Genomic DNA, 27,917 nt, shown 5'->3' with positions numbered 1-27,917 from the left:
TGCTACAAAGTGTATCAGTCTAGGTTTTGTTTCGTTAACGATAGTTAACGGTCGTTTTTTCTTATTACTGTGTTTTTGCGATTGTGTGTGTATACTGTTATTGTTGTTGGAGTGTAGTTTGTAATTGTACCATCTGGTATTATGTTCCATAATGGTTTAAGTGTGCCTCGAGGTTTAAATCGATCTACGAGCTATCGTTTTTCTTGCTACTTGTTTTCTTGTGTTAGTGATTGTTGTTCTTTTAACTCCGAATGTTAACATTTGTTGATCAGGTATAAATTTTATAGGTGATGTATGCTTACGTTTCACTGCCTTTTTCTTGACGTTCTGTAGGGTGGCATTGTCGGAAGCAAAATCTTCATCGGGAATGTCTTCGTTGAATCTGATGTCTAGTTCTGGTTCCGAATCAGTCTCGATGATCCAGATGGATTCTGCGTTCAACATTGGCTGTTTGAGCCCTCTTTTTGTCTAAATAGAAACTTTTTATGTCATTGTATGTCAGGTTGTTTTGTGATGGTTTTGTGGTTATGTTTGAAAGTTGTGTGTTTATTTTTCTGCCAAAGTGTGCTGTGTATGGTGCTATTTTAGTTGTTGTGTTAGGTATTAGCTTTATTTCTTGTAATATTTCTGCTACTTTGTCGGCGAGTGTTACATGTCACCAATTGGTGTCCATGTTTAATACTGATAGGCGTCTTTTGGCTGTTTGGATTAATCGCTCTATCATTCCTGTGGCCCTCTGATCCCCGACTGGAGCTAGTATTATTTTTATGTTATTGTTTTTACAAAATATTTCAAATTGTCTTGATTTGAATGCTTGTGCTTGGTCGCACCTTATGTTTCTGGGTATTCAGTGGAATTTTATGTATTGGTTGAGATATTCGATGGCGGTTTCCGCGTCGCAATTATGATTTATTCTCGTGTGTGGGTACCTAGAGTATCTATCTAGAGATGCTAATATATACGATTCTTTGTGTTGTTCGTCTAATATTGGGCCGACAAAGTCCATTTGGACTTCTTCATTTGGTTCCACTAATGGTGGGAGTTCTGATGTTTTGTTTTTAGAAATTAGTGGTTTCAAGTTCTTACCTATCTTGATACATTGTTAGCAATTTTGGGTAAGCGTGACAATTTCCCTGTGTATGCGTGGAAACCAAATTAAATTCGCGAGATGCAACATCCCTGATTGTCCTGGATGTTTCCTGTGTATCGCGTTCATGATTGGTTTGCGTAGCAGGGTCGGTATGAATAACTTGCTATCGTATAGGATGCATCCGGTTGGTGATACTCCTATGTCTCGTTTTAGAGAGTGCCAGTAGCGGCTGAAGTGTTTCAATGTCGTCCAGTCTTTGTCCTGTATGATTTGTAATAAGCTCCGGCTTTGGGGATCCAATCTTGTGGCCTCTGCTATGAATTCTTCTCCTAGGACTTTGTGTAAATTCTTGAGATAGGTAGGGAAATCCTCGTACTGTATCTCTGCGAATGGACTGAAGTGTTGTTTAGAGTTGAGTGGGTTTCGTCCCTGTCCTGTATTGTTTATGTCCTCGGTCTGCGTTGCTATTGTATTTGTGTTGTTTGTTGTGTTACCAATTGGTGAATCCATCTTCTTTTTGTTGGGTGCTCTGTGTCTTCTTGTTATTGGTTTTGTGTTTGTGTCTAGCTGTGGTCTTCTTCGTGTTGTTATGTGTACTTTTGTTTTAGATGAATTGTGGATGTTTTGTTTAAATTGATAAAGTTTAGGCTGTGTTGAATTGTTAATTTGGAAATTTGTTTTTGACAAAGGCGTAATAAATAGCGACTGTTTGTTAGCTTGAGAGTGGCAAAAAGCGCGTTGCTTTTGCTCGCTCCAATTGGAATGGTTTTTGACATCATTCTGTGCGTTTGATTCGCGCGCTTTCTGATTGGCTGATTTTCTCTGTCTGGTGAATAGAGTATATTTTAATGATGTAATTATGTTAATTACATGATTTTCGTTCATGTTTTCACCAGTTGGTGTTGAGTTAGGATGGCGGCTTAAATAATCTGCGAAGCCCATGTCTTTTCCTGCTATATGTTCGACTTTAAAATGAAATGGTAATAGTCTGTCGACCCACCTAGTTAGTCGGCTTTGATATGTTTTATTACCTCTATTATTTTTAGGGCTGATAATAATGCCTGGTGATGTCTTTGGAGGGTGAAATGTGATCCAAACAGGTAATACTTAAAGTGTTGTAGCGACCAGACGACCGCCAGTAATTCGAGTTCATTTATACTGTATCTTTGTTCATTTTTGTTGAGGAACCTACTGGCATATGCAATAGGAAGCCAGTTGTTGTTCTCTTTTTGTTCTAGGCATGCGCCTAGTCCTTTTTTGCTTGCGTCGCATTTTACTCGCGTTTCGGTTTTGATATTAAAATGTTTTTGTTCTAGTATGTTCTGTATTGCGTTTTTTATGTTTCTGAATGCGGCTGAGTGTTTATCGTTCCATTCTAGTTTCTTCTTAGATGCTGATGATGAAAGCAGTGGTCTGATTGGTGCTGATAGTGTTGCCAGGTTTGGTATAAATTTTATTAAATGATGAATGCTGCCCATGAATAATCGTAATTGTTTTAATGTTTTAGGGTTTTCCAGTTGGATAATTGCATCTGTTTTTCGTTTGTTTGGTTTTATTCCTTCTGCATTTATGTTGTATCCCAACCAATAATATCATTCAGGCCAAATTCGCATTTGTGTAGACTTATTGCCAGGTTTTCTTCGTTGAGTCTGTTTAGTGTTTTGTCGATTTCTTCTTCGTGTTTTTCTATTGTGCCTTTTGTTATGATTATTATATCGTCTAAAAATGCATTTGTTGAATCTAGTCCATCTAATGTTGTGTCCATCATTTTTTGGAAGGTCGCCGGGAGGTCTGTTAGTCCGTAAAATCCATTTAAGATTTTGTATGTGCCTGTCGCATTGCCTCCTAGTATATTGAAGTTGCAGTGTTTCTGTGTGTCTGGGTGGAGAGGTAAATGGCTGTATGCGTATTTGAGGTCAATTTTACTGAAGTATAGTTTGCCTTCTTGTGTTTTTAGTTCTGATATTTTCATGCCTATTTTGTCCATTAGGTGATCTATGCTCTGCATTTGATATTTGTTTTTGTGTATGGCGTCGTTTAGTATTTTCGAGTGTAGTGCTATTTTTATTGATTGGTCTGATTTGACGGTGATGACTACTGGGCTAATGAATTGTTCGTCTGAATATTTTGTTAGTTTTTTAATTTGTTTTTCGTCTATTAATGTTTTGAGTTCTCTTTCAACTTTTTCTGTCATATGTAGAGGAATTCTTCGTCCTTTGTGTCGTGTGGGTTGGAATTCTTTTTCCAATGTTGATTTTGCCACGTGGTTCTTTGACCTTCCCAACCTTGTGCATAGGTGTTGGTATTTGTTGAATATCCATTTGGATATTCGTTGGTGTGTGTTTGAAATATTGAATAAATTTTCCACACCTTTATTTGTTGTTGTCATAGTTGGGCGTAGGCCCAATTGGTCCATAATGTCTCTCCCCATGATGTTGATAGTATTGTTGTTGACCAGTAGTACAGTGCAATTCTTTGCGTTGGATGAGCCTAATGTGATGTCCACTTGGGTTGTTCCGATGATGTCAATTATATTGTTGTTGAAACATCTGAACTCTCCAAAAACTTTATTTGGCTGTTTTATTGAGGTTTTTCCCGTTTGCTAGTAATTTATGTGCGGTGTCTATATTCATGAAGCTGCGTGGGCTTCCCGTTTCTGCCAACCAGAATATTTGTTGGTTATTTGTTATTATCTTGATCCAAAATTCTCCTCTCTTTGTTTTATTTACGTCTGATACTTTTTCATCGTGAAGTTCATTGATGTGATGAAGTTTTTATTTTACCAGTCCTCCATCATTTCTCTTATATAACATGTCGATACTGGGTCGATTGTTTTGTCTGTTTTGGTCTGTTCTTCCGTCTCTGTTTCCTCATTTATGTTTCTTAAGTTTTTGTTGTGTTTGTCTTTGTGCCAGTTGGTTGTACCTTTGCGGTGGGTGTACTCTCGTATTCGTTTGTTGTTGACGTTGTTGTGGTCTGAATGTGGGGCGTGGCGGCATTTCTGATCTGCATAGTTTTGGAAATGGCCGATCTTTTTTGCATATTCTGCAAGCTTCGTTTTTCGCGGGGCATATGTTTAAGTGAGCGGGTAAGAATTTGTTTCCGCATCTTCTGCAATTTTTTATTTGTCCTGTTTGTGGAGTAGGTAGTATCGGTCCTCTATTTTGTCTCTTGATGTATTGTATTTTCTCGAATCACGGGTTGTCTGTGTGGATGTGTGAATGTGAGGATTGTGAGTTGTGCCTTTTTTGTTGATCAGCTTGGCCTTTTTCCCTCGCTAGTGCGTATTTTAGTGTTTCACTAGGTGTTCTGTCTTTAGATATTAAACGCATTTGGATTTGTTGATTCCTCATTCCCTGTATAAATATACTTTTAGCAAGCTTTCTTCGAGATATTCCCAGTTGCATAGTGCTGCGTGCTTCTTTATTCTTGAGTGGAATACTTCGAGAGATTCTCCTTCTTTTTGTTGACATCTGAAAAACTGGAACCTGTCGAATGTTTAATTTCTTGCTTGTGTGAATGATTCTTTTAATTGTTCAACGAGTGCGTCTGTGGTGCATTTTTGTAGATACGTGTGTGGGAATTGCTGGTAAAATATATTTGTAGCTTGTGCTCCTAATGAGATGTAGATTAGACTCTTTGCTTCGTTGTCTGCGTCATCCCATGGGATGTTATCCACCATTGGTCCTTTTTCTTCGATTGTTTTGCATTCATTTTGCCAATCGGTCTTCCTTTTTTGATTGCGCTGTTCACGTTGCCTTCTTTCGGCCGTTGTCTCGTCTGGTTGTGGTGGCTCATAGTGTGGTTGAGATGGATAATCTAGGTCCTCGCTTTCTGGTTTTGGCTGTAGTAACTTTTCTACTTGAATATTATCCTTTACCATAATCGCTAGCTTGACAGTTGATAACCATTTGTCCCAGTCTAATTCTGGTTGGTGGCCTTTATCCCAATAGAAGTTAACTCCAAGAGGAGATCTTGCCATTGCTGACAGCGCCATGTCGTATTGGATTAACTTTGATCACAAAAGAGCAAGTGCGAAACTTGAATTAGCAACTATCTTTCACTTTGCTAAAGGCAGAACTGCGTTTCAGCTTTCACGCTCCGCGTGATTTAGACTTTGTACCAGTTGGTACTCTGTAATGAGTGTTTTAACAAAGCTGTCACTCAAGCGTACAATACGATGTCACCTATTGGTGATAATGATCAATCTATAATATCCACAAGCGAGTAAGAGTTCGTTCCATAAGGAATATATATATATATATATATATATATATATATATATATAAATAGTTTACAGTGTTCATAATATTTAGTTGAGATACTTGGTTACAGGCTCTCCAGGTGGATCCATCCACCACAATATTAATAATAATAATTATTATTATAATAATGATAATAATAGTAATAATAATAACAATAATAAAAATGATAATATTAATAAGGATAATAATAATAGTATTAAATAATTATAATAATAATAATAATAATAATAATAATAATAATAATAATAATAATAATAATAATAATAATAATAATAATAATAATAACAATAATAATAATAATAATAATAATAATAATAATAATAATTGTTATGCGTTATTCGATGATATCACGTTGAATATAAAAGACGTAGGCGTTGACAACTTTAATTCAATACACTTAGGCAGAACTGCAGTTAGACAGTTCGCTGCCAACGCAACTAACAGCTAGACAAGGTCAAGTACCTGTCAGCTAGGAAATAGTCATTCGTGCTACGAATGACGCAACAAAGAACAACTAGAGTACAACGTGTAACGGATGACTATACTGCAAGAAGGGACTATTAATTTACTGCATTGGAGACGAGAGATACTAAATAGACATAATGATTGTTAGACACAATGTAAGAGACTTAAGGTTTGTTGCAAGTTTACTCTAGTACCACATTTCCCTGCTTCTGAGAAAATTTTGTTACATCTGTCACAAAACTTTGATACAGTTTATGTTCGCCGAATCAGAGTTACTCTGGGTTGAGTTCTCTTTCTTCATCGCCCGCTCGTGCTGTGACCTCTCTTTCCAGGGGGTCCGCTGTAGAGAGGATGACGTTGGTGTGTCCTTGCATTTCTTCCACGTATGGTGATGCGAACTCTACTTGTGTGGTAGAAGTTGTGGCTTGGGCTTGTTTGGCCTGGGGAGTTTAGTAGTTCGATATCCCTGAGAACTTTTTCGTGGGTGGGTTGTATTCATTCTCTGATAGCGAGTCCTCGTTGTCATTGGGATCAGTGCCATATGGTGTGGTTCGGGTTCGTACTCTCTGACTACGTCGGGACGGCAGGTTCGACGTATCCACTTCGAATTCCTCTGAAGGGTCAGACGCGCTATCATCCGTCTGGTAGTTGGTGTGGGCGGGTTCCTCATGGGAGCTTTGAGACGATTCACGGGATCGATCCTTGCTTGGTTTGCCCTTTTTCGGTGACTGGATATATCTTCGCTTAGGTGGAACCTTGGTCCTCGAAACTTTTTCCAGATTAGATCTCGCGTGGGGCTCCCGCGGCTGCGTGTCTCTTTTACGAATGGTTCGAATTCCCATGATCTTGTTCATCTAGGCCTTCCCGTGGCTCCGCATAAGTTCCTCGAGCTTTTTGTAGTGGTTTCTTACTGTCTTTCGCGCTGCAAAGTTTATGAGGGGTATATTCCTTTGTTCGGGGGTACCGAACTTTGCAACGTCTGATTTATGGAGGACCGTGTCCTTTTGTCCGGGCATTTTTAGGGTGAGGGTTGCGTCCGTCGTTTTTACTAATACCGTGCCCTCCGGTACGGCTTCGTACAGCCCTTGTAAGTTTTTTTTACTTCGGGTGGTCGCTATGTTTTTTCTCGCTAATAATAGTCTCGGACTTGTTTTCGCTAATGGTTCTTCGAATTTGGATGATTCCATTTTGATAACGCGTGGTATGTCCCCGGTATCCTCTTTTGCTTCTTTCAGCTTCTTGGCTTTTGCCTCCTTGACTTCTCTGTCGCTGTCTAGATCTGATTGGTCCCACCTCTCGTCACTCATTAGATCCTCTTGTCCAATAATGTTGTCATCTAAAAATGCGTGAATTGTATTAGACCAGTCAGGGTTACTTTTATGTGCGGTTGTGGTTGCGTTACTAAGGGCGGTATTAGGTTTTCTCCCGTGGTGAGCCTCAAATGGGGATATTTTTGTTGATTTCTTACTAAAGATACGTAGTTCGTACGTAATTTGGCTTAGTGCCTGTTTTACATTGAACGGCGTTTGGTTAGGGTCTAGTTTGATACAGCCTGCAGGGGCAAAGATTATATTGATGTTATGCTTATCACAAATTTGTTGTACTTTATTGCCTTTTAGGCAACGCGCTTGATCTATTCTTAGATTCCGTGGTACACCGTGTCGTACTATGTACTTGTATAGGAAAATTTTGATATTAGGGCCGTTTGCATTATTGTAAAGTTTGAGTGTTGGGAATTTTGAAAAACGGTCTATGCAAGCTAGGAAATATATTTCACGACCCTGCCCATCTATAATTGGGCCGCCGAAATCGATTTCTATTTCTTCATTAGGTTCTGAGCATCGTGGGAGGGGGGCCCACTTTGTTTTTGGGATTAAGCTTTTTAGGTTCTTACCGAATTCCGAACATGGTCTACACGTATTGGACTTATTTATAAGGTCCCGGTTGACGAGCGGCCACCATAATCGTTGACCAAGTTCTGTCATCCCCCATGCACCGGGATGGGTTGCGTGCAGTATGTCCATGACGGGCTCTTTCATAATGTGTGGTATCGCGAGTTTATTGTCCACCAATATGCATCCATTGTGAGTGCTGAGGTTCCGCCATTGGCCGTGAATTTGTTTACAGAGCTTTTTGCATCTCTGTTCGTCGTCGGTGAGAAAACAATCTCTCACTTCTCGTAGGACCGAGTCTCGATTGGTCATCGCTGCAATTAACTTCATGTTGAATACACCCTGTATCATGTCGTTTACTTCTTTGTCTTTTGGATGTTGTTGTGTTTCTGTGGATGGTGATTTGAATGGACTAAGGAAATTGCTCATTGGAAATTTTGGTCTTGATGGCGAGGCTTGTGAATTTGAAGTTTCGGTTAATTTACTCATTTTGTTAGGTGTGGCTAAATGTAATTTTTGTAAATGCTGCTGAGTAGGAGATGACGAAATTGGCAAATGCGCTTTGTTAATTGTGTCGTTCGATACTATCTTCTCTTGTGTGACGTCATATTCCGTGTTTGGAATGTGTTCACTTGCTTTTTTGTGTTTGCTGCGTAAGCTGTAATTGTTGCTATAATAAGTCTTTGTCCTTGATGTTTCGCAAAATTTCTCGTTTTGAAGACTAGGTTTGTTGTTATGCCACGTTGTTATGACTAGGTTTGTTGGTATGTTTTTGTGCTTTTGAATTAATTGTGGTGGAATCGTGCGGCGATTTTACCCCAATGTTAGATTGCTTGGAATCGTGTGACGATTCCATGAACTTTTTCAATTTGTTGTATTCGTGGTGCGATTCCATCCCTGTTGCCGTTCGGTTGTTTCAATCGTGGGGTGGTTTAATGGTGTTTTGTTGAGCAGCGTATTGGGCGTGTTGTGTAATTTTGTCATGTTTTCGAGGTCTGCCTCTGCGCCTTTTGATTTTACTTGCGTGCTCAGCTTTTTCTGTATTCTCTTTCTTAGGTCGTCCTCGTTTGCGGATTATATTGAGTGTGTCTTTAATGACATTGATTTGTGCGATTATGAAATCGGCGTCGTATGTGCTAGGTGGGCTTGCTATTTGATCTGGGTTTCGTGACACATAATCCGCCATCCCCATTTTCGATCCGGTTATGTGTTCAATTGTAAAAGTAAATGGAATTAGCCTGTCGCACCATCGGGTTAGTCGGCTCTGATGTATTTTTGATGATCGTTCTTTCCAAAATGGATAGGAGCGCCCGATGGTCCGTTTGGACGGTAAATTTATGTCCTAGTAAATAATGTTTAAAGTGTTCTAGTGCCCACACTACTCCTAGTAGTTCGAGTTCATTGATACTATATTTTTCTTCTGCCTTGTTTAGGAATCTGGAGGCGTAAGCAATTGTGACCCACCCATCACACGTTTCTTGTTCTAGTACGGCCCCTAGCCCTCCTCTTGAGGCGTCTGTTTTGACTCTAGTCTTGCGGTTTATATTGAAGTGTGTGTTTTCGGTGAGGTGACGTATGTTGTCTTTTATTTTGTTAAATGTTGCTTCGTAATGTTCTTGCCACACAAATTTTGTTTCCTTCTGTAGGAGTTTGCGGAATTCTTTGCATGTTTCGGCTAGATTTGGAATGAACTTCGTTAAGTGGTGGATGCTGCCTAAAAATGATTTAAGTTGTTTCTGTGTTGTTGGTTGTTGAAGATTAAGGATTGCTTGTGTCTTTGAGACTATTGGCTTAATGCCGTTTTTATTGATTTCGTATCCGAGCCATGATATTTTTGTTTTTGCAAAATGACATTTTTCGAGGTTTATTTTGCTAACTTTTCTTCTTCTAGTTTGTCTAAACATTGGAATAGTTTTTCTTTGTGGTTTTGTATTCCCCCTTTTGTGACTATTATTATGTCATCTAGGAAACTAAATGTGTTTGTGAGGTTTGCTAAAGTTATGTCTATAGCTTTTTGGAATTCGGCTGGCATGTCTATTAGACCATAAAATCCAGTATTGAATCGATATGTTCCTGTGGCTTGTCCGCCTATGATGTTGAAATTGCAGTGTTTCGCTGTCTCTGGGTCCAGTGGAAGTTGACTATACGCGTAACGTAGGTCAATTTTTGAAAATAGTACTTCTCCATCGTCGGACGATTGAGTGATTGTTTGCGCAATGCTGTCCATTAGACAGTCGATGTTATGCATTTGGTACTTTTTCTTATGAATTGCCTTATTGATTGTTCTTGCGTCCATTGCCAATTTAATTGATTTGTCACATTTGACTGTAATGACAATGGGTGAGATGAAGAATTCTTCGCTACACTTGTCTAGTTTTGTGATGTGTCCGTTCGCTTGTAATTTCTTTAATTCTTCTTCTACTTCTTTTTCTAGGTGCAGTGGGATTCTGCGTCCCTTTTGGTGGATGTGAGTGTAATACGACTTAAATTTAGATTTTGCCTTATGGTTGACCGATCGACCTATTCTGTTTGTTAGATTTTTGTATTTTATGGCGATCTCCTGTTTTAGTGGGCATGTGGATGGGGCACTGATGTTGTAGATGGTCTTACCTTCCAAGTTCGTGGGGTCCGGTTGTTGTAGGGTGATTCCTAATGCTTGGAAGAGGTCTCTGCCGATAATTGTCCTGTGACTATTAGGGACGACGATGAGGTCTGCCCGCCCTGCATTCCATCCGTTGCATTGTATATCACTGTACAAGGTCCCTTTATTGTGGATTGGGTCGTTTGTGTTGGGTTGTACTGGGTTCGTGGTGTGGCTCCACCATGTGTTACTGTCCCGTTCCGCTATCTCTTTTGCCATTCGCTCCGTTACTAGGCTAGCTGAGCTGCCGGAGGCTACCATCACCCAGTATTTCCCAGTATTTGTTGTTTCCGTATTGTATTTCTAGTTTTGCTGGGGTTGTCTTGTCTTTCTCGGGGGACAGCATATTGACTGATTAGTCGTCCTCTGAATTGGTGTACTGCGATTGTACTTCGTTTATGATCGAGATGTTGTTTACGTCCTCCGTGATCGCTTCTACGTTGTTGTTTTCAATTTCATTGACCCGTTGAGTGTAAGTCGGGCGGTCTAGATTGGATATGCATACCCTTGCAAAATGATTCGGTTTATTGCATCGTCGACATGTTTGACCCATTGCTTGGCGTTTGGATCTATGATTCATTGTCCACGGTTGGCCACAATTTCGACAGTTGTGGCTTGTTTGTCTTGCCAACGTGGAAGTGTTTGTTCGTGGGGGTCTTCCTGTTCCTCTGAATCGTGAGCTGGATACGGCCATCACGTTTCTTGTTTGTCCATTGGTGTGAATGCGTTCTTTGACAGGATTGTGAGTTGATTTCTTGCTCCCAGTTCTATTCCAATTGCGACTTCGAGTGCTCTTTCGGGCGATAACGTGACTTTAAGTAGTTCCTTTTGAATTTCTGGGTCGATCATATTCGCCGTGAATATGTCACGTAGAAGTTCATCTTCTAGATGGCCCAGTTGACAGTGTTCGGCTAGTGAGCGAAGTGCTGAATGGAATTGTTCCATTGTCTCCCCACGTTGTTGACGACGTGTCAATAATAGGTACCTGTCAAACGTTACGTTCCTTGGACGGATGAATGTAATTTCTAGTTCTTCCCAAATTCTTTTCGTGGTTTTCGTTTCTACATTAGTATGTGGGAACTTTCTGCCATGCATTTTCCTTCCTTCTACTCCTAGGCTAAGGTATATTAGGGACTTGACTTTCCTGTCTGCCATGTCCCAAGGCTTATCTCCACACAATACTCCCACATGGTTGATGACGTTACACTCATTTTTCCACTTTGTAATGGCCTGATGGTATCGTGTGAGTCTCTCTCGTTCCATTGTTTGGGTGGGGTTGTTTACGGGTGGCTCTTCCGCCGGTTCGTGGGGGTAGGTGACTGATGTCGGTTTCTCTCTAAGGAGGTCTTCTACTTGGATGTTTGTCTTAGCGACGATTGCCATCTTGAGTTGGCTTCTCCACTTTTCCCATGGGATTGGCGGGTTAGTACTGGTTTTTCCCAAAATGGTTCTAAGCCTAGTATGGTTTTGCTTTTTAACTCTGACTGCGCCATGTTATGCGTTATTCGATGATATCACGTTGAATATAAAAGACGTAGGCGTTGACAACTTTAATTCAATACACTTAGGCAGAACTGCAGTTAGACAGTTCGCTGCCAACGCAACTAACAGCTAGACAAGGTCAAGTACCTGTCAGCTAGGAAATAGTCATTCGTGCTACGAATGACGCAACAAAGAACAACTAGAGTACAACGTGTAACGGATGACTATACTGCAAGAAGGGACTATCAATTTACTGCATTGGAGACGAGAGATACTAAGTAGACATAATGATTGTTAGACACAATGTAAGAGACTTAATGTTTGTTGCAAGTTTACTCTAGTACCACATTTCCCTGCTTCTGAGAAAATTATGTTACATCTGTCACAAAACTTTGATACAGTTTATGTTCGCCGAATCAGAGTTCCTCTGGGTTGAGTTCTCTTTCTTCATCGCCCGCTCGTGTTGTGACCTCTCTTTCCAGGGGGTCCGCTGTAGAGAGGATGACGTTGGTGTGTCCTTGCATTTCTTCCGCGTATGGTGATGCGAACTCTACTTGTGTGTTAGAAGTTGTGGCTTGGGCTTGTTTGGCCTGGGGAGTTTGGTAGTTCGATATCCCTGAGAACTTTTTCGTGGGTGGGTTGTATTCATTCTCTGATAGCGAGTCCTCGTTGTCATTGGGATCAGTGCCATATGGTGTGGTTCGGGTTTGTACTCTCTGACTACGTCGGGACTCAAGTTTACTCTAGTACCACAATAATAGTAATAATAATAACAATAATAAAAATGATAATAATAATAAGGATAATAATAATAGTATTAATAATAATAATAATAATAATAATAATAATAATAATAATATTAAAATAATAATAATAATAAAAATAATAGTAATAACAATAATGTTAATAATAAAAATAATAATAATAATAATAATAATAATAATAATAATAATAATAATAATAGCAATAATAATAACAATAATAAAAATGATAATAATAAGGATAATAATAATAATAGTATTAATAATAATAATAATAATAATAATAATAATAAAAAATAATAATAATAATAATAATAATAATAATAATAAAAATAATAATCATAATAATACTAATAATAATAATAATAATAATAATAATAATAATAATAATAATAATAATAATAATAATAATAATAATAATAATAATAATAATAAAGAAGATTGACAGTAATAAACATAGCCGGCTGGTTGCCGGAAAATAGCGGCCGTTGACGCGCTGGATTCACATCGGGATTGAAACTGGAAAAAAAGATGAGATAAATTGACCAATTTTTTTTTCTAGTTTTTTTTTTAGTGTCAAAAACTGTTATAATTTGACGTGCAATTTAGTTAGATTCTAAAAATATACTTGATTCGGGCTTCTAAATTGAAAGCAAATAAGTTTAATACCAATCACTCAGCTAGCAATTTTAATGATAATATCATTAAATTGTTTCCATGTGCTTCTTATTTGCTTTGCTCTACAATATGAGAGAAATTCAGACAAGAGACCAGAAAGAGCACCCTTAGATCAATTTGATTGTTCCTTAAGCGTCTCACGAGACAAAAAAAGTAAGGAACAAGTTTTTGAAAGCTCAAACTCGTAAAAAAAGTTTGACCACATCTTACAAAAAAGCAGGACAATTCCTGAGCTACAATTCACTGTCTCAACATAAAACCAAGACCAACACTTCATAATAAATTTCATAGTCTCGGAAATAAATTTCAAAAAAATTACACCAATAGTCTCAGAAAAAAAAAAGTAGTAACAATAATAATAATAATAATAATAATAATAATAACAATAATAATAATAATAATAATAATAATAATAATAATAATAATAATAATAATAATAGTAATATTAATAATAATAATAATACTAATAATAATAACAATAATAACAATAATAATAAAAATAATAATAATAATAATAATAATATTAATAATAATAATAATGATAATAATAATAATAATAATAATATTAATAATAATAATAGTAGTAGTAATAATAATAATAATAATAATAATAATAATAATAATAATAATAATCATAATAATAATAATAATAATAATAATAATAATAATAATTACACCAATTACACCAATACTATTAAATTACATAGTCTCGGAAATAAATTTCAAAAAAATTACACCAAAAATTAGAGAAAGCAGAAAAACCAGTCTAATTGCAGCATGGCAAAGAAAATCGCTAACGAGAAAAGTAACAATAATAATAATAATAATAATAATAATAATAATAATAATAATAATAATAATAATAATAATAATAGTAATATTAATAATAATAATAATAATAATACTAATAATAATAACAATAATAATAATAATAATAATAGTAATAATAATAATAATAATAATAATAATAATAATAATAATAATAATAATAATAATTACACCAATTACACCAATACTATTAAATTACATAGTCTCGGAAATAAATTTCAAAAAAATTACACCAAAAATTAGAGAAAGCAGAAAAAACCAGTCTAATTGCAGCATGGCAAAGAAAATCGCTAACGAGAAAAGAGTCTTTGTTCTAACGCCGTTTTTGTTACTCAGTTTGAAATGTTGAGGACAAAAAATCACGACGTAATTGAATTTTTTTTGTGGCTTCACTTTCTGTTTTGGCGTGATCAAAACCACTCCTACAGCTGGAGTTCACATGTCATCCAAATGTGAGAAAGAATCTCAAAAAACACTGCCAGAAGAGTTCTGGAAGAACAAGAATCGTCTATGCCAAAAATTAGCTGGTAAAAATCTTTAAAGTAACCGGCATCTAATTAGGGAAAGAAGTTATCTTATTTCAAGTAAAAGTAGAAGATTAACAAAGAAAACAAAATGAAACAAAACTGACTGACGTTGGGCAAATTGCTCTCAAACGACCGTCGAGTGGTTGGCTTCGTCAGTAGCTAGCCACGGTATAGTGAAGCTGGCTTTAGTTTAGTTGAAGGGGCGTGAGGTGAGTGCAGCGGGGTTGCACCTTCATACTGTAAGTATAAGTCTAAAAAACAATTTCTGTGGTTCGCATACTTGGAGAATAGTGAGCTGACTAGTGCTCTCAGAAAACTTAATGCCCACTGGGCTCTACCCCTTTATACAGTTTCTGCGGACGAAAAGTCAAAATGGGTCAGATGAAAAATCGGTCCAGTGAAAAAATTGCACGGAAAAAGACAAACAGTTTAATTTATTAGCTACAAACTGCGTTTGAGAGCAATTAACTTCCTACAAAATGCTAGTTAAGTCATTTATGATAAAACATTACAATTATAATTCAGTGTTATTTCGGATAAAAGAAGATCACACGAAATAACAGCAGCTGAAGTGCGGCATCAACAAATAGAATTAAGAGAGAGAGAGAGAGAGAGAGAGATAGTGTGAGAGAGATAAAACATGAACGAGAAAGAGAAGGAAAGCAATCCCAACCGACAGAGAGAAAGAGAGAGAGAGAGAGAGAGAGAGAGAGAGAGAGCTAGGAATATTGCCGACGATGGGATTTGACTCTGCAACTATTAGTTTTCTAGCTTTGTTAGTAATTAAATCGAACAGAAAAAAACTAATAGATGCAACATTTAAAAGAACAAATTCCAGATTTCCCAATGAATAAAATGTTCAAAACAATTTTTTTGTCTATGGAATTTTGTCAAACCAGCCATCTGCAAGAGTTAAAAAATTTCGTGGGCCAGTAATGATGGTTAAACTCAAAAAAGGATAAAAATATTCAATAAATTTGAAAATAATTGCAAATATTAACGAAATCTTGCTTCAAATCAAATTATTAATATCTTCAAAACCATCTCATTATCCAGCCTCCCTATTTCAAGCCTTAAACAGTTTCACTGGCTCATAAAGGTCCATAAACTTGGAACATGATAAAAACTTTCCAAAAATTAGAAAAATTTTTTTATCAAAACATTGCTAATTTGGATTCACTAAAAGATTGATAACCATTTAACTCTAGAAACTATAAAGCAGCTAATTATCAAACCTTCGAGGATTTTTTTGACCACGGAGGCTGAAAAAACGTGAATAATGACAAAAAATGCAAAAAAAATTGAAAAAAATTAAAAGTTCTGTCAAAAAATAGTATAATTTTTTATTTTAAAACCTTGAGAAACATTCCATTACATCTAGTAACTTTCCAGTAACCTGTTTTCAAACCATAGAGGCGTCTCACTAACGACAAAAGTTTTCAAAAAACTTGAAAAAAGTGCAATTTTATAAAAAAAAATTGCCAATCTTTGTGATATCAATAAGTTGAAAACTATTCCATGGCAAATAAAAAACTTTCAGTAACTCATTATCAAACCCTTATGAAGGTTTTCTGGCCAATGGGTCTGGAAAGACTTGATTAATGAAAAATAAAATTCAAAAAATTGAATAAATTGCACGTTTTGTAAAAAAAAGAAGATTGAATTAACCATCAGATCACACTGACAAATGGTCGAAATTATTTACCGTTATCAGAAAAAACATTAAAATTATTTGTTCCAGAGTTTATAGAACTTTTCTAAACGTGTCAAGTTTAACAAGTGACTACAATAAATAATATGGTCGGTTGATAAAAGAGTTCTTTTGCAAAATCTGCACACACAAAAGGGTAGTTCCACTTGTTAACACCCTTCCATACAACAAAAACTATTGTGCAGTTCACCGGCATAGAACTTTGCAATTACTCTTCTGTGTTTTGGCGGGCAGTCTTTTAATCCGTGTATATCATGAAACATCATCTTCTTTGCTTACTACGCATCAAGTTTTCCAAACGAGCGTGAATATCAGTCTACATTCTGCAGTCATTGTGACATTCTCCCGTTACTTGATAACCTTAATTTGCAGGCATTTTTGATTTCGGAACTGATAGTTTCGATTTATCAGTTCTGTAAAAATACAGTAACAAAAATAGCACTTTGTTTGAAAACAAAAATCGTTAAATTTCGTGATGTTAAAACGTTGAAACCGTTCCATTACCACTAAAATGTTGATGAGTAGCTTATTATCAAACCCTAGAAGAGGAGGGTCCTTGACACCCGTGGCTGATAAAATTCAAAAAATTGAATAAGTTGCACGTTTTGTAAAAAGAAGAAGATTGAATTAACCATCAGATCACACTGACAAATGGTCGAAATCAATTACCGTTATCAGAAAAAACATTAAAATTTTTTGTTCCAGAGTTTATAGAACTTTTGTAAACGTGTCAAGCTTAACAAGTGACTACAATAAATTATATGGTCGGTTGATAAAAGAATTCTTTTGCAAAATCTGCACACACAAAAGGGTAGTTCCACTTGTTAACACCCTTCCATACAACAAAAACTATTGTGCAGTTCACCGGCATAGAACTTTGCAATTACTCTTCTGTGTTTTGGCGGGCAGTCTTTTAATCCGTGTATATCATGAAACATCATCTTCTTTGCTTACTCCGCATCAAGTTTTCCAAACGAGCGTGAATATCAGTCTACATTCTGCAGTCATTGTGACATTCTCCCGTTACTTGATAACCTTAATTTGCAGGCATTTTTGACTTCGGAACTGATAGTTTCGATTTTTCAGTTCTGTAAAAATACAGTAACAAAAATAGCACTTTGTTTGAAAACAAAAATCGTTAAATTTCGTGATGTTAAAACGTTGAAACCGTTCCATTACCACTAAAAAACTGATGAGTAGCTTATTATCAAACCCTAGAGGAGGAGGGTCCTTGACACCTGTGGCTGATAAAATTCAAAAAATTGAATAAGTTGCACGTTTTGTAAAAAGAAGAAGATTGAATTAACCATCAGAGCACACTGACAAATGGTCGAAATTATTTACCGTTATCAGAAAAAACATTAAAATTATTTTTTCCAGAGTTTATAGAACTTTTGTAAACGTGTCAAGTTTAACAAGTGACTACAATAAATAATATGGTCGGTTGATAAAAGAGTTCTTTTGCAAAATCTGCACACACAAAAGGGTAGTTCCACTTGTTAACACCCTTCCATACAACAAAAACTATTGTGCAGTTCACCGGCATAGAACTTTGCAATTACTCTTCTGTGTTTTGGCGGGCAGTCTTTTAATCCGTGTATATCATGAAACATCATCTTCTTTGCTTACTACGCATCAAGTTTTCCAAACGAGCGTGAATATCAGTCTACATTCTGCAGTCATTGTGACATTCTCCCGTTACTTGATAACCTTAATTTGCAGGCATTTTTGATTTCGGAACTGATAGTTTCGATTTATCAGTTCTGTAAAAATACAGTAACAAAAATAGCACTTTGTTTGAAAACAAAAATCGTTAAATTTCGTGATGTTAAAACGTTGAAACCGTTCCATTACCACTAAAATGTTGATGAGTAGCTTATTATCAAACCCTAGAAGAGGAGGGTCCTTGACACCCGTGGCTGATAAAATTCAAAAAATTGAATAAGTTGCACGTTTTGTAAAAAGAAGAAGATTGAATTAACCATCAGATCACACTGACAAATGGTCGAAATCAATTACCGTTATCAGAAAAAACATTAAAATTTTTTGTTCCAGAGTTTATAGAACTTTTGTAAACGTGTCAAGCTTAACAAGTGACTACAATAAATTATATGGTCGGTTGATAAAAGAATTCTTTTGCAAAATCTGCACACACAAAAGGGTAGTTCCACTTGTTAACACCCTTCCATACAACAAAAACTATTGTGCAGTTCACCGGCATAGAACTTTGCAATTACTCTTCTGTGTTTTGGCGGGCAGTCTTTTAATCCGTGTATATCATGAAACACCATCTTCTTTGCTTACTCCGCATCAAGTTTTCCAAACGAGCGTGAATATCAGTCTACATTCTGCAGTCATTGTGACATTCTCCCGTTACTTGATAACCTTAATTTGCAGGCATTTTTGACTTCGGAACTGATAGTTTCGATTTATCAGTTCTGTAAAAATACAGTAACAAAAATAGCACTTTGTTTGAAAACAAAAATCGTTAAATTTCGTGATGTTAAAACGTTGAAACCGTTCCATTACCACTAAAAAACTGATGAGTAGCTTATTATCAAACCCTAGAGGAGGAGGGTCCTTGACACCTGTGGCTGATAAAATTCAAAAAATTGAATAAGTTGCACGTTTTGTAAAAAGAAGAAGATTGAATTAACCATCAGATCACACTGACAAATGGTCGAAATTATTTACCGTTATCAGAAAAAACATTAAAATTATTTTTTCCAGAGTTTATAGAACTTTTGTAAACGTGTCAAGTTTAACAAGTGACTACAATAAATAATATGGTCGGTTGATAAAAGAGTTCTTTTGCAAAATCTGCACACACAAAAGGGTAGTTCCACTTGTTGACACCCTTCCATACAACAAAAACTATTTTGCAGTTCACCGGCATAGAACTTTGCAATTACTCTTCTGTGTTTTGGCGGGCAGTCTTTTAATCCGTGTATATCAAGAAACATCATCTTCTTTGCTTACTCCGCATCAAGTTTTCCAAACGAGCGTGAATATCAGTCTACATTCTGCAGTCATTGTGACATTCTCCCGTTACTTGATAACCTTAATTTGCAGGCATTTTTGACTTTGGAACTGATAGTTTCGATTTATCAGTTCTGTAAAAATACAGTAACAAAAATAGCACTTTGTTTGAAAACAAAAATCGTTAAATTTCGTGATGTTAAAACGTTGAAACCGTTCCATTACCACTAAAAAACTGATGAGTAGCTTAATATCAAACCCTAGAGGAGGAGGGTCCTTGACACCTGTGGCTGATAAAATTCAAAAAATTGAATAAGTTGCACGTTTTGTAAAAAGAAGAAGATTGAATTAACCATCAGATCACACTGACAAATGGTCGAAATTATTTACCGTTATCAGAAAAAACATTAAAATTATTTGTTCCAGAGTTTATAGAACTTTTGTAAACGTGCCAAGTTTAACAAGTGACTACAATAAATAATATGGTCGGTTGATAAAAGAGTTCTTTTGCAAAATCTGCACCCACAAAAGGGTAGTTCCACTTGTTAACAGCCTTCCATACAACAAAAACTATTGTGCAGTTCACAGGCATAGAACTTTGCAATTACTCTTCTGTGTTTTGGCGGGCAGTCTTTTAATCCGTGTATATCATGAAACATCATCTTCTTTGCTTACTCCGCATCAAGTTTTCCAAACGAGCGTGAATATCAGTCTACATTCTGCAGTCATTGTGACATTCTCCCGTTACTTGATAACCTTAATTTGCAGGCATTTTTGACTTCGGAACTGATAGTTTCGATTTATCAGTTCTGTAAAAATACAGTAACAAAAATAGCACTTTGTTTGAAAACAAAAATCGTTAAATTTCGTGATGTTAAAACGTTGAAACCGTTCCATTATCACTAAAAAACTGATGAGTAGCTTAATATCAAACCCTAGAGGAGGAGGGTCCTTGACACCTGTGGCTGATAAAATTCAAAAAATTGAATAAGTTGCACGTTTTGTAAAAAGAAGAAGATTGAATTAACCATCAGATCACACTGACAAATGGTCGAAATTATTTACCGTTATCAGAAAAAACATTAAAATTATTTGTTCCAGAGTTTATAGAACTTTTGTAAACGTGTCAAGTTTAACAAGTGACTACAATAAATAATATGGTCGGTTGATAAAAGAGTTCTTTTGCAAAATCTGCACACACAAAAGGGTAGTTCCACTTGTTAACACCCTTCCATACAACAAAAACTATTGTGCAGTTCACCGGCATAGAACTTTGCAATTACTCTTCTGTGTTTTGGCGGGCAGTCTTTTAATCCGTGTATATCATGAAACATCATCTTCTTTGCTTACTCCGCATCAAGTTTTCCAAACGAGCGTGAATATCAGTCTACATTCTGCAGTCATTGTGACATTCTCCCGTTACTTGATAACCTTAATTTGCAGGCATTTTTGATTTCGGAACTGATAGTTTCGATTTATCAGTTCTGTAAAAATACAGTAACAAAAATAGCACTTTGTTTGAAAACAAAAATCGTTAAATTTCGTGATGTTAAAACGTTGAAACCGTTCCATTACCACTAAAAAACTGATGAGTAGCTTATTATCAAACCCTAGAGGAGGAGGGTCTTTGACACCTGTGGCTGATAAAATTCAAAAAATTGAATAAGTTGCACGTTTTGTAAAAAGAAGAAGATTGAATTAACCATCAGATCACACTGACAAATGGTCGAAATTATTTACTGTTATCAGAAAAAACATTAAAATTATTTGTTCCAGAGTTTATAGAACCTTTGTAAACGTGTCAAGTTTAACAAGTGACTACAATAAATAATATGGTCGGTTGATAAAAGAGTTCTTTTGCAAAATCTGCACACACAAAAGGGTAGTTCCACTTGTTAACAGCCTTCCATACAACAAAAACTATTGTGCAGTTCACAGGCATAGAACTTTGCAATTACTCTTCTGTGTTTTGGCGGGCAGTCTTTTAATCCGTGTATATCATGAAACATCATCTTCTTTGCTTACTCCGCATCAAGTTTTCCAAACGAGCGTGAATATCAGTCTACATTCTGCAGTCATTGTGACATTCTCCCGTTACTTGATAACCTTAATTTGCAGGCATTTTTGACTTCGGAACTGATAGTTTCGATTTATCAGTTCTGTAAAAATACAGTAACAAAAATAGCACTTTGTTTGAAAACAAAAATCGTTAAATTTCGTGATGTTAAAACGTTGAAACCGTTCCATTACCACTAAAAAACTGATGAGTAGCTTATTATCAAACCCTAGAGGAGGAGGGTCCTTGACACCTGTGGCTGATAAAATTCAAAAAATTGAATAAGTTGCACGTTTTGTAAAAAGAAGAAGATTGAATTAACCATCAGATCACACTGACGAATGGTCGAAATTATTTACCGTTATCAGAAAAAACATTAAAATTATTTGTTCCAGAGTTTATAGAACTTTTGTAAACGTGTCAAGTTTAACAAGTGACTACAATAAATAATATGGTCGGTTGATAAAAGAGTTCTTTTGTAAAATCTGCACACACAAAAGGGTAGTTCCACTTGTTAACACCCTTCCATACAACAAAAACTATTGTGCAGTTCACCGGCATAGAACTTTGCAATTACTCTTCTGTGTTTTGGCGGGCAGTCTTTTAATCCGTGTATATCATGAACCATCATCTTCTTTGCTTACTCCGCATCAAGTTTTCCAAACGAGCGTGAATATCAGTCTACATTCTGCAGTCATTGTGACATTCTCCCGTTACTTGATAACCTCAATTTGCAGGCATTTTTGACTTTGGAACTGATAGTTTCGATTTATCAGTTCTGTAAAAATACAGTAACAAAAATAGCACTTTGTTTGAAAACAAAAATCGTTAAATTTCGTGATGTTAAAACGTTGAAACCGTTCCATTACCACTAAAAAACTGATGAGTAGCTTATTATCAAACCCTGGAGGAGGAGGGTCCTTGACACCTGTGGCTGATAAAATTCAAAAAATGACAAACATTTTCAAAAAGGTTGAAATTTTCTTTTGAAAATTAGTATAAATCTGCGTGTGTTTAGCGAGCGCTTCTTCATCAGTAGCTAGACACGGGGGAGGGGGGATGTACCGGATGCTGATGGGGGGGACAAAAGTGGGGCGGGGGACAACGGCCTGGGTGGTAGTGGGGCAATAGTATGGGGGGGGTCAGCAGTGGAAGGATTCAAACTATACCAACCGCCCTTCACACCATAAGAATAAGTCTCCAAAACCGTTTGAGCTGAAACAGAGCTGAAAAGCTCTAAGGCCTTTTAATGCCCGCCGGGAGCTACCTGTTTATCCAGTCTTCCAGTTTTTGAGGACGGAAAGTCGAATGCGTCAGACGAAAAATCTGTCAAGCGAGAAATCACATAAAAAAGACCAGCAAGACTAATATAATTGCTACAAACTTCTTTTTAGAGCAATTAATTAAAAAAATTAGAAAGAAATCACCCTAATTCATAGCATAAAAATACTCATTTAATTGAAATAAAGAATTTTGCATCAAATTTGCAAAAAAGCATAGAATTTCAAAAAATATAATATGCAAACATGCAAACTGTGGTAAGCTCAAGTGGTAACAATTTTTAGATAAAGAGAAAACAATTACAAAAAATTTTCCTCAACTTTTTTCATATTTATCAACTTAACAATTATAACAATATGCTTCATAACAACCAAACTGCAATCATTGCTTCTAACGTACGGCAAATTGCTTTCAGACGACCGGCGTGAGGTGGGCATCAAAACAGCCCTAATACCATACATATAACCCAATACAATTTTTCAATCACAAAACATTAGTTAGAAATGCAAAAAATTGTTCGAAAGAGGGGCACTTTGACGTTAAAAAAGTCGCCCATTTAAACAATGTTTTTCACAACTTTTTTTTTCGTTCTTTTGCAAACATAAGTACGCAGAAAAAATTCTTTTTGGTCCACTCTTCAGAACTTCAACAGACAAACCACTATCATTTTTCTTATTCTTTTGATTTCCTGTTGTCAAATTGAGTTCGATAAAATTGTTTTCAAGAAAACAGTTCTTCAAAACTTCTCATCGAGTTGTAAAAAACCGAACCCCAAATCAATTCAAATAATTTGAAAGGTAATAATAAAACAAACCACCAATACGATACAAATTCTTTCGATTGTAAAGAAAGACAGAACACTAACAGATTCCTAATTCTCTGGATCGTAGAAAAGATAGATATAGCAAAAAAGACTTTTAAGTAATCAAAAAATAGATAATAAATAGTAGCCCATGAGAGGCTAATGTCGGCTATTAATAGATACTTTGAATTGTAGAGACATGTAACTCTCGGGCGACAAGAGGGGCAATTTATTTCAGAGGGGCTGCAGACCAAATAAATGTTTCGTTTTGAGTGTGGAAAAATGCGCTTATTCGTGCTATACAGAAACAATAACAATTCGGCTATGGCTATCAGGGACTTAAAATTTTTCATCTTACAATCAGTTTTGTTTCAGCAACAGACTTATTTTCTGAATAAGAGCAAATTAGATTACGCAAAACTTAAAAGGTTAAACGTGAAAAAGTCGCTTGAGACGTGAATCAAAAAAAATTTTGGAAGATAATAATTGTCGAGCAGAAATTTTACATAAAAAGATACACAACATTAGAAAAAATGCTTCATGTTGCGTTCGAGAGCAATTGAACACAACTAATTGTAATTCGAAAGGTCCCACCAAAACAAAACGACCTCTCTATCAGACTTGGTTCAAACAACTGTTCAGGGTTTTTCGTGGTTGTTGATAACCTGAAAATTTATATCTGGTCAAAACCTTTATGTGCGCTCAAGAAATGTATGGAACCCTTGTCTAAAATTAATGACAAAATTGTAAAGTTTATATAAATTTTTTGATCTGAATGGATTATTTAAAAAAGTTTATAAACAATTTATGAAAAATTAATTAAACTGTTATTTTAAGTTTTTTAATTTTTTCCCTAAATTCACGCTAATACTCGACGACATTTTACTTGAAACCTTAATTAAGTTGCCATCCGATATTAACTGATAATTTTTAGATGTTTATAGATTTTGGAAAATAATGTATTATATATATATATATATATATATATATATATATATATATAACTCAAAATAAACCAAAATATATAACCCAAAAAAGGCATTCATGAGCCTCTAGTGCCTTCAACCTTTTGATATATAATGTTTTACTTGACTTTTTCCTCGTTGAATTGGACATATCTGTTACTCTATTTTATTTAAAAACCTATTAGGCATCATCTACTTCAAAACAAACTCCGGTAGTCTTTTTAGGCTAAAAAACACATAGCAACTGCAAAATATTGCCGGAAAATAGCCGCCGTTGATTCCAATAAGCATGATTGGGATTGAACGAATAGAATATATTGAAAAAAAAAAATTTTTGTACAAAAATATTTTTTAAGTCCGATTTATTTTGATGGCATTTCGTAGTTGAACATACTTCTGTTTCTTAGAGAGAGGCTACAGGGGCTACTATTAACACCAATAAGCATTAGAGGTGGTAACTAAGACTTATAGGAACGACGTTCAAATAGCGGGCATCTAAAATTGGGCTTTATGGGTTTATCCCGTTTCTATTTCTGACTTCAATTTTTTATACCGACTCTGTTCATTTTGAATTGCTTTGCTGAGCAACTGATGTTCAAATTCACTTTAAGCAGAATGAGAGAAGAGAGAAACTAGCCTAGAGAAGTCAAAAAGATTTCACGCAAAATGTCAAAAAAGCGGCAAAATGGTAAAGCGAAAAAAAAGTTTGACAAAGTAAAAAAAACATGCCCGGCAGATTGCCGGAAAATAGCCGCCGTTGATTCCAATAAGCATGATTGGGATTGAACGAATGGAATATATTGAAAAAAAAAATATTTTTATACAAAATATTTTTTAAGTCCGATTTATTTTGATGGCATTTCGTAGTTGAACATACTTCTGTTTCTTAGAGAGAGGCTACAGCGGCTACTATCAACACCAATAAGCATTAGAGGTGGTAACTAAGACTTATAGGAACGACGTTCAAATAGCGGGCATCTAAAATTGGGCTTTATGGGTTTATCCCGTTTCTCTTTCTGACTTCAGTTTTTTATACCGACTCTGTTCATTTTGAATTGCTTTGCTTAGCAACTGATGTTCAAATTCACTTTTAGCAGAATGAGAGAAGAGAGAAACTAGCCTAGAGAAGTCAAAAAGATTTCACGCAAAATGTCGATAAAGCGGCGAAATGGTAAAGCGAAAAAAAGTTTGACGAAGTAAAAAAAAAATACGAGCGCAATAATAGCCGGCTGAGAAGATGAGGGCGGCTATTAATCAAACGTTTTCCGTTGCGATAAAATAACGTTTTTCACTCATTAAATATGTATCCGGTGAAAATTGTAGGTGGTCACTTTTGTTAGACTTCCAATCATTTTAAAAGTCGTTCCATAGCAGAACGGCACTCCTACTGAGGGTATCAGATAGCTCTATAGGATAGATTTATAGGCTCTATAGGATAAGATTCTAGGCTCTATTTAGCGGTTTTTAACTTTTTTTTGAAAATTAATATGCTACAATTTGCATTAATTTGTAAGTCTTGTTTATAAAATAATGCATATATTTACTTGCTGTAAATTAATGGAAGTATTTGCGAACTGTTTCTAAATTAAGGCAAGAGTTTAAAATTTTTTACAAATTAATGGAAAAGTTTCGGAATTCTTTGTAAAAATTCGTGAAAATAATGCATCTTTTTTAGAAATGTTTATAATTTTTTTTATAAATTTTTATAAACTTTCTATGAATTATCGTCTAGGGTATGATCACGTTTAATGTAGGTCTGGAGGTCTCATTGGACATAGCTGACACTTACTCCGACTAGTTGATTCAGTTTGGCATCTTTCTCTCTCAGCTCGTTGTCTTTCCCATTCAGTTCAGTCCTGGCTGCCTCCCCTTCTTGCTGGCACTCACTCAGTGCCTAAACAAGAGATTGCAATGATCAATCTTCGATTAATTGTGGATCAATGTCGCATATTTTTCTGCTTTGTAATTCAGAAATTATATAAACCTGCACTTGAGAAAAAAATGCGCTGACAGAAGGGTCGGAATCATTTATTAATAATAATTTTGGTTCCTGCGTAATCGCAGCGGAACAGCATTAGGCCTACAGTAGCCTGTTCTCAGCTGCCCTTTTTCTTATTATTCCCCACATTTCAGACTATTCTTTCTATGGGCAGCATTGCTCTTTTTTTGGTGACTATGGCCACTTTTTTTGCGTCTGAAACTTTCACGTGGTACCATCATTGCAGCCAACATTGGTCAGGCTATGGTCAACCTGAAGCTATGGTTAAGTAAGAGCTCATCCTTACACAGACAGCTTCACTTGAAAAGACGCACTCAACTCTTAAATGCACTGATGCCTGAACGATCCGAATAAAAGTGATAAACCGTTAAGTTGAGAAATTGGAGTAATCGGAAAAAATATGAGCCAGTACAAACTGTTGATAACTATTAACTTATGAACCAAGGTGACCTTGAAAGTGCTGACCTGTTTGAGTCGATTGTTCCTCTCTTTGTGTTGTTCCACCTGTTGTTGCAAATCTGTGATCTGTTGCATGGCATTTCTATTGTCTCTAGCTGCCCCTTTCAAACCCTCCTGGTGTTGACCACGCTGAACACATTTTTTGGTAAATTATAATTAATGTTTAAGTAGTTGAACGGCCATATTTTGAGAGCTCAGAATTTACTTAGGGTTTCGTAATGTCTAATTGAAATCAAATTTTGACTGAAAGAAAATAGCTTGTGTACGCTATCGAGGAGTAACTTATATAAACCGTAAATAAAGTGTGTGCTATCAATGTATAAGCTCGAAAAATTTTCAGTTTATACGAGATACGCTTTTTAGAACATTATTGTCTGACCATGGGTTTGAAAAACATTACACAAGAAACTGAAATAATACTAAAGCTACTCTTGCATCACAAATAAGCATAGAAATATAGAGCAATATTAGACAAAACAGCTTGTGTTTCGTTGTTGAGTGATACTTGAGATTTCATTTCTTCAGAATCTTTGTAATGTTTATTTGGATTTCTTTACAACTCATCCCTTTTTTGATAGTTTTTATGCCGTTTTAGGATAAAAATCAGACTTGCAAACTAATCTGCGGCAACAGATTCTCTTGAGTAGTGGAAAAACAAATAATGGAGATATCATAATCTCCAGTACTGATTGAGATATTTGTAAATGAAGTTGAGGCTGGGGAAGCCTGTGATGAGTAAAGTTGAGTAGGATCTGAAGCTAAAATTTTAATTAGTAGTTAAGAAAGTTGGATAATGTGTGAACAATTGACTGACCTCTCCCTGTATGATTTTGATCTTCTGAGTGAGATCGTGGATCTCGTCGTCCTTCTCGTCCAATTGTTTCTGCAACTTTTGCCTCTCTTCTTCCAACTCCTCAGTCTTCAGCTGGATCTCTGCCTAAACGTTTTTTCAATGTCCGAACATGGAATTAAAATATCCGCCGTTCTTTGCATTAAATGTAAGAAAGCTTTGATGTAGATAAGATTAATTTTTACA

General features: G+C 35.8%; 1 protein-coding gene across 1 annotated transcript in view; it reads right to left on the bottom strand.

The window, feature by feature from the left end:
- Positions 1 to 27,917, bottom strand: part of LOC142349142 (uncharacterized) — a 247,034-nt gene that overhangs the window by 104,626 nt on the left and 114,491 nt on the right. The window contains exons 13-15 of the mRNA XM_075400557.1: positions 27,696 to 27,818; positions 26,888 to 27,010; positions 26,213 to 26,317 (exon numbers count right to left, since the gene is read on the bottom strand). Coding sequence (XP_075256672.1) covers positions 26,213 to 26,317; positions 26,888 to 27,010; positions 27,696 to 27,818 — 351 coding nt within the window. The remainder of the gene's footprint in view (positions 1 to 26,212; positions 26,318 to 26,887; positions 27,011 to 27,695; positions 27,819 to 27,917) is intronic.

Source organism: Convolutriloba macropyga, chromosome 11 (assembly GCF_964194025.1).
Source record: "Convolutriloba macropyga chromosome 11, txConMacr16.3, whole genome shotgun sequence".
Lineage (NCBI taxonomy): Eukaryota > Metazoa > Xenacoelomorpha > Acoela > Convolutidae > Convolutriloba > Convolutriloba macropyga.
The sequence above is the reverse complement of the archived record's forward strand: the minus strand, read 5'-3'. Positions and strand labels throughout refer to the sequence as shown.